This window comes from Temnothorax nylanderi, unplaced genomic scaffold (assembly GCF_030848795.1).
Source record: "Temnothorax nylanderi isolate EJ_2023f unplaced genomic scaffold, tnyl_v1.0 TNYL_tig1489_pilon, whole genome shotgun sequence".
Taxonomy (NCBI): domain Eukaryota; kingdom Metazoa; phylum Arthropoda; class Insecta; order Hymenoptera; family Formicidae; genus Temnothorax; species Temnothorax nylanderi.
The window spans coordinates 1-12,143 of NW_027250551.1; the positions used below are offsets into that span (position 1 = coordinate 1).

Sequence of the window (12,143 nt, forward strand, 5' to 3'; positions counted from 1 at the left end):
ACATTTAAATGGCCGTTCAGTAGAAAGTGGCGGCAACGGACATCTGATGTGATCTGATGCGAGAAATAATAACCCAGATAACAATGCCTGATGATCAGATTTCATCACGTCATGATCTTCTGATATTGATCGAAATGTGATGTATGTCTTGTGATCATATTGTGATGATACACATCATGAGTACAAGTTAACATGTATATGAGGAAATATATGAGCTCAGATATTGACGTTACTTAGCCAACTCATGATAATCACATGCTGACCCTGGTGGAAATAATTTTACAACAATTACCGCGAGCGCTAGTACCACACGCTGCCGCGACGCGGCTATACCACGCGTCACTTTCTCGTAATCAAAAACCATCACGCGCTAGTATAAGAGGCGAGCTTGTGAGAAGCCTAATTACAATGTTCTTTGCTGCAGATCAGCTTAAGTGATACCTCTGGTATCACATAGTGCAGAGGTCTGCGAAGCAATTTTTGATAAATTGTTGGATACGTCTTACTTATTTATTTACATGTTTTTAAATAATTTTATTAAGTATGAAATATTTAAAATTGTTGTCATTTCTTGAGCTTTATATGCACACAATATGCAGTATTTCATTGACATTTATGTGTTCATTATGTCACTATTTTGTAAACTTTTATAAATTTCATAACATGTCTGCATTCTGAGCAACATATGAGCCCGCATCTGTGTCTATTCTTGCCATCATGTTTTTAAGGAGGTTGGACCAGTTTGGTCAACCAAAGATTTTCGTTTGTAAAAAATATATATGATAGTATAGGATCTACCGCATGTGTGAGAATAATTTCAGATTTATTGACCATCCAGGAGCTGAGATATTAATTTCCAAAAATACGTCGTTTTACATGGGGTTATATGGAGAAAGCGTTGACGGCGATGATTGATCCCAATTTTCTTTAATATCAAGTAAAGATAAACGCTCAAAAAACGTGCCTACGCGTACAGTAAATTAATGCGAACATTTAGAACGCAAGAAAACACGTATTCACCACCTAATAACAAATATATTACGAGTTAAAGCGATCGAAATTAGACTGAAACAGCAGTTGATAGTTCGCGAGTAGGTAGATGTGGCAACGCAGCGTCGGCAATGTAACCCTAACCTTACCCAGAATGACAGAAAATTAACCGGCATTATAACTTGGGTCATTTAGAATCTCTAAACTTTTTTTACATTATCTTGAACACTGAATTAGTGCTATACAAAAGGAATACTGTTGTTTTTAGTCGAATTGTGAGATATTGTGGAATTTCATTCGTTTATGAAATTTTTTTTTCTTTTTAATTAATTTTTATAATATTTCGGGCATGCTATTTAAATGCCAATAAAAATAGAATACTTACATTTTGCAACAATCCTTTTATTAGTATAGTAACATTAATGTTTTACATATATAGTATATAGATATCTCTCATTATAATGACTATTCAGTTACATGAGGATCGTTATTTTATAACGGTCGACTGTCATAAACTCTACTATCACATTTCGATATACTAACAAAAGATTAACATCGACGGTGGCTACGATAGTAATTTCTTAATCTCTGTAATTAAACTAAGCAGAATCTTTTATTTTTTGTGACGCGAGGGCGGCCGTTTACATCTTCTCCTAAAAGCATAGTAACCGCGTCTTCGCCACCATCAGAATACGATTTCTTTAGAGAGTCGATAGTTACACCAGCCTTCGCCATTTTCGTAAGCATTCCTGTGGATACTCCCCCCTTCAGACAATCCAAACCACCTCTGTTCACTTTAGTTTTTAGCAGCTTCCACCTGTGCCATAAGTACCGAGTGTACAGTCACGGCATTGGATCGTAGTTCTTCGTTGTTGATGCCTACAGACTCAATTATATTGGCCAGCATCCTAACGTCTACTAAACTATCATGAGCACCATCGGCAGCTCCGCTTCCCACAAATCCTCAGCCAAAACCGATTGACGAAAGGACTTTTTAGCTTTATTCTTTCTGGTAGTTTTTCTTCAAAAGAGGCAGGGTATATCGCAGAATCCAAACACCACTGATTGAAAGTCTTGCAACAATCTCAGAGATCTCAACTCGTTCAATAGCATAGGGGCATCAAAACGTCCGCCATTATGGGCAATGAGAATTACAGGACCAGGTGTCAAGAAGTCGATGAAAGATTTCAAGGCCAGCCTGCGCGGCATGGTTTTTCATCTTTTCCCCATTTCGAAACAATTCTCCATCATCCACACTCAACCCTAGGGGAGATAGAAAAGGTTCCATTATTATTTAAAAAGCCCTTGTTTTTTTTACCACTAAAGAATATCATACCTGTCACGAGAGACGCACTCGGTGAAAAGCCATGTGAGGGCACAATGAAAGCGTTGAATTCTTGCAAACCGAGTTTGGCGGAGACTTGGACGATTTCGGATGTTTTCGATAGCCCTGTTGTTTCTAGATCGAAAAACGCTAAGGCACTGGTGCTCGGAATTGGAGTATTTCGAATCGAGTAGCTATTATCGAGTTCTACAAAAGTATTGAAACCACATCCTGAAGAATAAGTAATGCCTTCCTTATTTTCTGCCCTCGTGTTTGTATGGTGACGTTGCTGGTATAGTTGTCGGCGTCGGCGTTTCTTCTCTACAGTTTTAGCAGAAAGTGCTCGCGCCGCTCTCAGCTTATCTTTTTGAGCTCGATACTTCTCAGTATGTTTACCCGGTGAGAGGTTTAATTTCGTATTAACTGATACCACGTACGAAGTGCCACAATTCTTTGGCAGACAGCAGACGCCACGCGAAAGTCATTCGACTCAGATCCTCCGTAGTGGTTGCGTTTAGTCGTTTTACTGAGGGATATATTGTGAAATGATTCGTTCCCTTGAGTTGAGCCACATGGCGCGAGACGTTTCGCATTGGCAGCAAACTTTCGCAACACATCCGTTAGCGAAGCTTTCATGTTCTCATCGGTTTAGACCTTTACCTCCGGGTAGGATCTTGTGCGAATATGTAGTTGGATCTTTATTGTATCCACACCAGGTTCCACAGTTCGAGTGGTCGTCGAAGGCGGGTGGAACTATGTTTAGAAGACCAGTCCTGACGGCTTCCTCATTATCTTTATTTTTTTCGAGTACGCAACCGAAACAATACTTGATGTAATCAATTACTTTACTCGGGATCTTCAGAGCCCACAGTGCTTTACTAAGGGTGCAGACAGCGTGATTTTTATCCGACTCCTTTTCAACTGGATGCTCTGATTCGCGTCGAAGTTGGGCTATAGTAGATGAATCGTCATCACCGATGATCGTACCAATCACAACGCCCTCCTCCTTAAGCATTGGATTCTTCGCGAAAATTTCCACAGCCATCGAGGCTTCCATAGATTTTGAACTGCCAGTGTGATTCAGTCGACAGTCATGATCTTCCGGTGGGTGACCCTTCTCACAGAGGATGCACCGTTTATTTCTAGTTGCATAGCCGATAACTAATTTATTCTTGGATCCGATCCCGATGCCATGAGCTGAAACACGTATATAACACAAATAGCTACAAACCAGAGAACAAAATAATAGTGCTATAAATTATATATCCGCAATATTGCAAATTACCAGTAAGACTATTATAGCTTCGACCCGACCCTTTCTTTTGCCATCCGGCGTCGTATGCAGCTTTCAACTCTACTATATAATTTTGATCTTCTGGGCTTTCCAAATTGTTTGATCTAGGGGATATGAAACAGATAATAAATTCTAATTATACAAGTAAAAGCATACACAAATCTAGTTCTATTATTGAGCATTCTGGGATAGGAAAAGTCCTTCCGAAAATTATAGGAACGTTGAAGTACCTAGTAAAATGAATACAAATAATCGGCCGTTCTAATAAAGCGAGAAAATAATATAACAGCTACAACATATTCGTGGAAATTAGAGAGAGTCATACAATCAGATTTTAAGCAAATAAACACAGATGTTCGAGATTTGGGTGTTAAATATTTAAGACGAAACGATCACTTCAAATATTTACCATCAAAAAAATTATTAACGCATCCAAATATAAAGCAGCAAATAAGTAAAAGAATTGTACCAACTTTATTAACAAATTCTACGTTACGAGTCCGGAAACCCTGAAAGCGAAATCAAAAAGCAACATACAGCAAAGTATACGAGACAAACTACGATAACTATACATCCATAATGAGGTCCCATGATATAATATTTAATATTCATCCGATATAATAAGTAAAAGGCATTCAGTTAGCAACAACGATCAACACTTTCATCATTACACTATACTACAGCTACTGATTACTCAATACATTTTTAACTGCCACGATGTTTTCAGTGGTGTACTGCTCTTCGGGTCCTTAGTTCAATTCCGATCAGTTTTCCATAGGCACAGATATTACATGAAACATCTACAAGTTCTAAAAACCCTGAAATAAATTCACGTTTATTTATTAAATTTATTCAATAATTAGTCTAAAATAGTTCTCAATGGGGAAGTGAACTTTTATTTATTTTTTCTGTCTTAATTGCATTAGTGCAACGCAGATGAGTTTTTGCATCTGCGCTGTCAATTGCATATGTGATACGATATTTTTCACAATAATTTGTTATCAGATTCTTTACGCATTTTCACAAAGTAACGTAGCACATAAAAATAGTAATAAATAAGAATTAAAGTTTTCTTACGACATGTCAGCTAACATCAAATCCTTTTCGAGTCTCAAAGCTTCTCTACAACTTTCACGTGCTAAGTCCTCCAGCGATTTGCCCACATACCGTTCATTCCGCTTAAGCATTTTGCTATTAATGATAGGAATATTAAGTATCGACAAAATCGTGTTCATGTGTGTAGTACCAATGCCTGCGTCAATCATAGCTAAAACATAATTTCGAGAGTAAATAACAATGCGCACACAAGATAAATCTGTTTCTTTTTTATGTTTCTTACCGAGAGCACTTTTAGCATTCACGTCGTATTGAGTGCGATTGCCGTCCTCACGCTTTTTGTAGCATTTACTCGATCGAACCTCATGAAGCAAGAGGCACGTGTGACATCTCACACGAAAGATACTGGCAAGGCCGATGACACTTTCGTCTTCAACATACCGAAACGATAGTGGAGCGTCACAAGCCGGGCACCACATTTCTTCTGCTAACATTTTAATTTCTACGACACGACGCCCATCGACAATAGATTCCTTCGAATCCTCGTTCTGTATTTTACGTCTCTTACACGCGTTTTTGAGATTTTCCTTCCACTGGAGCTTCCTTTTCGTAGAAAACTTTCCGTTTGTGTCACGGACACGATAACCTTTCGCGGGCATGTTACGTTGAGCAACTGCCGCTGCGTGGCTCAACACAGAGGCGAGCACTGCTACCAACCTCACAAAAGTGCAACGTTGCCAAGTTTCTATCGTAATTAATATAATCGACGGAAAGTTATTAAAAATCGACAGCTTATATAATTGTCAAGGGAGCTACCAGTATTAATCATTATTTCATTCTATCAACGGCAAAACATATATTCATGCCATTTTATATTGAAATAATTAGCAATACCACAAGTTTTCAAGTTGGCATTGGCAAAAAAATGTTTCGTTTTTAGCTAATTAAAATATAAAGATGCATAATATGATACTTTTACTATACGTTTATGCAATAGCAGCGTATGGAGAATAAAATGATACTTAATACAGATTTTTAATGACCTAATAAAAAACTTTTTTCTAAAACCGTCAATTGACTCAACTGGACCGGTCCAACCTCCTTAATAAACGTGAGTACAATATGTACTCAGAACGAACACATTTTGCTATCTGGGAAAGTGATAAAGTGGTGAAGTGATAAGTCCTCAGTGAATAGTGTACAGGTGTTTAGTAAACGGTGCAAGAAAACCGAGAACAAATTATTTTCTTTACGGAGAATAGTTAATCTGTACAAAAATTGTACAGATTCTCGATTCTCTTATATAAAGGAAAAGCACTTTGGTCTTAGCTTTGTTGCAGGTATTTGTGAAGAAATCAAGCGCGTGGTGTGTTGTTCGGGAATGCAATAAAAATATTGTAGAAAAAACGACATTTTTTTCGGTTTCCAAAGGAACATGAAAGGTATATGATTTTATTTATTAATTATTATTTTTTAAAACAAGTATAAATTTACATATTATAAAATACTATTTTTGTATTTCTAAATGTATGTATATTATTATGTGCATGCATATGTATATATTATTGAAATATTTCTTTACATTTACAAATTTGAATAATATTTACAGATGGTTGCAATGGATACGTGCTTGTGAAAGATTAGATTTGGAAGCAATGGGTGCAGAATATGGCCATCGCAATTACCGATTGTGCCACTTACATTTTGAAGAAAAGTGGTACAAGATAAGTAAGAGTAGAGCTCATCTTCAACCAGATGCTGTACCAACAATATTTTTTGGAAGAAAGTAAGCCCATATACACATCTTATAATGTATAATCTTTTCTTTTTATATTCAATAGTATATTGTATATTAAACAATATCAAACAATATTTTTATAATATACACATTAATTAATGATATTGCATATAATTTATAGCAATGCATGTATTACACATCAGCAAATGAAAAGATGGATGAAGAGCTACCTGAAGAAGAAAATATTTATATTTTACAACAAGAGGAAACAAATAGGTACTTAAATATCTGAAAATGTATTTATCTTTCTATTATAGATAGTATTTTGTTCTTATAATTAACTTTTTTTATACATTTTGTTCTTATAATTAACTTTTTTAGACATTTTTTATTTTGCAATGAAAAGTAATATTACACTAAAATGATATGTTTCAGTGACTTACAGTCGAAATCATTCCCGCCTACAGAGCAGATGCCAAAATGTGATAAAGATGTCCATATTGCTAAGCCGTACGTATTTGTATTTACATTATATACATACATATGTATTTTTATAATATTATTCTTTTATACAGTTTTTTATAATCAGTCTGTAGATTTTGATTTAAACTTACAACTTATTACATTCCATTTTATGTTTCTTTTCTTTTAAAAATTGCATTCTGCATTTAATATAACAAGATATAAATAATATTACGTGAGAGTAATTGTATTTATAAACATTTGTCTTATTTTAACATGTCTGCATATACATATAAGGAATATATGTATATATAAGATAATTTTAAATAAATAAGGTTATCAATACCATCTCTATTTAATTATAATATTCAAATATAAGTTTTCAAGATTTTATAATAAATATTTGGTTTATTTTATTTTTATATTTTTTCGTTATTGACATTTCTAAAATTGTAATTAATACTTCAACTTTCTTTCTAGAGTTTTACTATCTGTTTTTTTGCTATAATATATGTATATATTATGTATAGGAGCACGTCCAGCAGCACACGCTCAATAAGAGAGAAAAAAGTCCGCGGAAGAAAAAATTGCAACAACGCATTGTACGATTACAAGGGAGAGTAAAAACACTGGACGAAAGAAACAGACGGCTTCAGAAGAAAGTGAAGATTTTAACTATAAGGAAGAAGAAATCAGAAAAAGAGAAGCTTAAGGACCATGAGTTTCTACGTCAATTAGGCTGTAAGTTTTTTTCTCCAACTTTCGCACGATTGTTATCTGCCCAAATTGATGCGAAAATTAAAAGCAAACGTGGAAGACGGTATAGTTCCGAATTTAAACAATTCGCTTTAGGTATATACTTATTCTAAGTCCGCGATGTTATAAAGAACTTCAAAAAGAATTAGCATTACCTGCCATACGCAGTCTACACAAGTTTACACAAACGTGGCAAATTAAACCCGGTATAAATGGTAAAATTTTTGATGTGTTAGCTGTAAAGTTAAATTCATTGCCACTATTAGAACGTCATTGCATTTTGTGCATAGATGAAATGAGTCTACAAGCTCATTTATTTTACAATGTTTCACAAGATGAAATAATTGGTTTTCAAGATACCGGTAATGATCAGAAAGAACCGTTACCTGCAAAAAGTGTTTTAGTTATTATTGGCACGTAGCATTGCAGGTAATTGGAAACTTCCCCTTTGCTTTTGTTTTGTCGAGAATGCATGTAAATCTAATGTATTGAAACCTATTCTATTTGATGTTATACGTAAATTACAACATTGCGGTGCTACTGTGCATGCTTTAATTTCGGACAGGGGATCTAACTTTACACAACTATCCCGAGAATTAGGTATTTCTGTACAAAATTCAATCTTTTTAGTTGACGAACATGAGGTACTATATATATATTCGATACTCCGCATTTAATGAAAAGAACTCGTGATAATTTGTTGAAAACATAATATACAATTTGGAAATAACAAAGTTGCTTCATGGGATTATATTATTGAATTTTATAACAGAGACAGTAAACAGTGGATAAAATTGGTCCCAAAGTTAACTAAAAAGCATATCGAGCCAAATAATTTAGATAAAATGAGAGTATCATACGCTGTTTCAAGTTCTCAGTAATCGTATGTGTGCAGGCATGTGCACTTACTTGTCCTTGGGCCTTCTTCCAAGCGCAGCAGTTGGAACAATAGATTATATCGACCATTTTGATAAATTATTCGATATTTTAAATTCTTCCAGTTTAAATAGTCCAAAGGAATATCGGCAAGTATTTACAGGAAGCGAAAAACAAATTAAATTTTTAGAAGAAATGTTATGTTTGTTAAAACTATTAATGTAATTAATGAGAAAGGATCTCGTGTAAAAGTTAATTGCTTCGAATGTTGGCAAATAACTATTAATAGCATGATGCAACTTTGGGAAAAATTAAAATGTCATAATTTTCCACATATTCGGACACGAAGAATCAATCAAGATTGTTTAGAAAATTTCTTTGGCTGTGTTAGACAACAAGGCGGTAATTCTGTAAATCCGACACCGATACAATTTAGTCGTGCCTTTAAAAAATTATTTAGTATGAAGATGTTACAACATTCAGATGCGCAAAATTGTGCTGCAGATACTGATCGCATGTTAAGTTTAGTTGGTGTGTCATGTTCGAATCCGTCTACTTCCTCAGAATTTATTCCATCTACGGCACGTGTAATTTTAGATATTCCCAATCACGATTATCATAACATGGAACTACCAGAAGAAAATGCCTTTAAATATGTTTGCGGATATTTAATAAAAAAATGTACAGAAATGCATACGTGTGAAGCGTGTACAGATTATGTAAATGAAAATATGACTGTCTTAGATGATACTGCTTTGTATTGTTCTTTCCGAGCTTACAATACAGAGGAAAATCCTTTTGGAAAATTAAATTTACCAAGTAATAATTTTTATGCTTATATACATCAATTAGAGGAAATATTTGTGAAAACGGTTGAAAGTAATTGCTTTAAAAAAAACATTGGTATCTATTTATTTCAACTTGCACAGAATGTAACTTTTGAAGCGCCGTGTCCACATTTCCCAACAATTTATTTAATAAAATTATTTTTCCGTATGCGCATTTATTATACTTTAAAACAACATAATAAGGCATGTAACGTATTGGTAAAAGAAACAGAAAAATGTTGAATATTTTACATTTATAAGTCTTTTCTTTCATATATAATATATATTGCTTTCTTTATTTCACTTCACACACACACACACACACACACACACACACACACACACACACACACACACACACACACACACACACACACACACACACACACACACACACACACACACACACACGCACACGCACACGCACACGCACACGCACACGCACACGCACACGCACACGCACACGCACACACACACACACACACACACACACATATATATATATATATAGACAGTTTTGTTTTTATATACCATTACTAATTTATATTTCTTAAGTGTATGACTGATTGTGACATTGTATTTGCGAGCATATACTTTCACGTGTTTATGTTATAACAGTTTATGGTCATGGTAATAACAACTTATAATTTTCTTAATCTTCATTTTCTGTTTGCATGCTATGTTTATAATAAATAGATTTCATAGTTACATACAGTGTTATAAGTATTAAATATTAAAGTTTTAACTGTAAATATTAAGTTACCCAGGTAGCAAGACTCGTCATTTTGACGTCAATTGACGTCAAAAGTCTGTCATTTTGACCGTCTTTTGACGTCATTTGACGTCAAAATGACGAGTGCTTGCTACCTGGGTTACTTTCTTTACCACTCTTTCTTTGGTTCGTACTGAGGTGGATCGAGTAACTGAAGTACGGACTAATGATAGAGTTGGACACAAGAAATTAATAAATATATTTTAGGTATAGGAATATTAGGAGTCAAGACATTTTGTTATGTTTTACACAAATTGCATATTTTTATTATTGTATACTTTTAACTTTAGTATGACGTTCTTTTATTTTCATGTATTAATATTTTTCAATAAAATTTCTATTTTATATATGTATGCTTGGAACTGACTTTGTTAACTTACATTAATATATTAATATGTGTTTTCTATCTGGCCGCATTAGCCCCGATGAGGCTAGGTGCCATTATAAAGGAAGAAGAAGATTTACTATGTATTTGGTTGGTGTAAGCTATCTATGATTCTCTTTTAGCTACTTTTTTTCACTATTTGCATATTGTACTTGTTTATATATTTTGTGAAATTGTACACTAGAATAAAATTTTTTCAAAGAAACATTACCTCAATATACTATTTGCATTTCTATACACACTATCTTTTACTTAAACTATATTTAACATTCTTTTTACATCTTATGCACTTTTTATTATTTTTTATTTGTTTTACTATTCTTTAATTTGCATGATATTTACATATATATTATTGTATTATTTATATAATTAAGTTTTTGTATGTTTTGTTTATTTTTTATTATTTCATAATTTTTATATTTTTTTCTTTTTTTTACAGAATATTGCCAACACGAGTCATCAACTTATTTACATACTTTTTATCCGCTTTTTAAAAAGACATGTAACAGATTTAACTTTTATTAGTTCTTTCATTTCGTTTACTTTGTCATTGCAATTATCATTGCAGAAATCATGTAACTTGACAGTTTTATACATTTGTCACATATACATATACCTAGATATATTACATATACATAATTGTCATTGTGAATAAAAAGAATTAGATAAAATTAAGTTACAAGTTGTATTATATAATTTTCTTAATATTTCCTTGATATTTCCTTTTGTGACCGTTTAAATATTGATAGCATAAATAATTTATTGATTTGTGTTATACAACTCGTGTATAACACGAAGAAGTAATATGGCACATTTGTACAATTGCTATACAATTATTAAAATTTATCTGTATTTTGTATATACCTATATATATGTATAATTAAAAAATATATAGTGCCAATAAATAAATATATAGCGCGCGTCTAGTTGTACATCATGTTTTATTTCTATCTCAAATGTAACCCTTGTTGTTTATGCATGCGTTTCTGCGCGTTATAACGCACTGTCAAACATGCGTCTCCATACATTATCCCAATCAAAACGCGCGCGTCTGACACGCAACGATAAATTAGAAAGAGAGAGAGACTTATAACAGTGAGAGGAGTGAGACAGATTATCGGTGCTCTGATTGGTTACATACCTCGCACGCGCATGTGCAGTTCATTTTCATCCACGCTAACATCAAAGTGCCGACAGAGAGTTGCGCTACTGTATATACTGTGTATACTGTATATACTGTGCCCTTTGACAGGCTTAAGGGCCCCGGACACACACTTTTTCGTAACAGTAACAGTAGGATTTCGACCAATCGCGGTTGCTCGATTCGGGAACGTACGTTCCGAATCGAGTAACGCGATTGTCGAAATCCTACTGTTACTGTTACGAAAAAGTGGTGTGTGGCCAGCTTAAAGCTGGCTTATTTCAAGACCGTCTTAAGTAATGTCTTAAGACGCTAATATGGCTCTGTGATTGGCTTATGACATCTTAAGGTAGTACTTAAGATGGTCTTAAATATAAGAATCGACTGTGAATACCAGCCATAGGCCCGGATTCATAGTCGGATCTTATTTTAAGACTGTCTTAAGTAATGTCTTAAGATGCTAATACGGCTCTGTGATTGGTTCATAATATCTTAAGATCATACTTAAGACGGTCTTAAATA

At 34.0% G+C, this 12,143-nt stretch overlaps 1 protein-coding gene and 1 long non-coding RNA gene across 2 annotated transcripts; both read right to left on the reverse strand.

Annotated features, from left to right (window-relative positions):
• Window positions 1–2,954: 2,954 nt before the first annotated feature.
• LOC139787387 (uncharacterized) lies at window positions 2,955–4,334 on the reverse strand. Its single transcript, XM_071726467.1, has 3 exons — window positions 4,310–4,334; window positions 3,600–3,712; window positions 2,955–3,511 (listed from the first exon to the last, which is right to left on the reverse strand). Exon 3 carries the CDS (start codon window positions 3,369–3,371, stop codon window positions 2,955–2,957), a length of 417 nt encoding a protein of 138 aa, XP_071582568.1. The 5' UTR covers window positions 3,372–3,511; window positions 3,600–3,712; window positions 4,310–4,334.
• A 47-nt stretch (window positions 4,335–4,381) lies between these two features.
• Window positions 4,382–5,320, reverse strand: LOC139787388 (uncharacterized). Its single transcript, XR_011722633.1, has 3 exons — window positions 4,948–5,320; window positions 4,686–4,875; window positions 4,382–4,426 (listed from the first exon to the last, which is right to left on the reverse strand). It is a non-coding gene; the product is annotated as an uncharacterized lncRNA (long non-coding RNA).
• Between the last annotated feature and the right edge of the window lie 6,823 nt (window positions 5,321–12,143).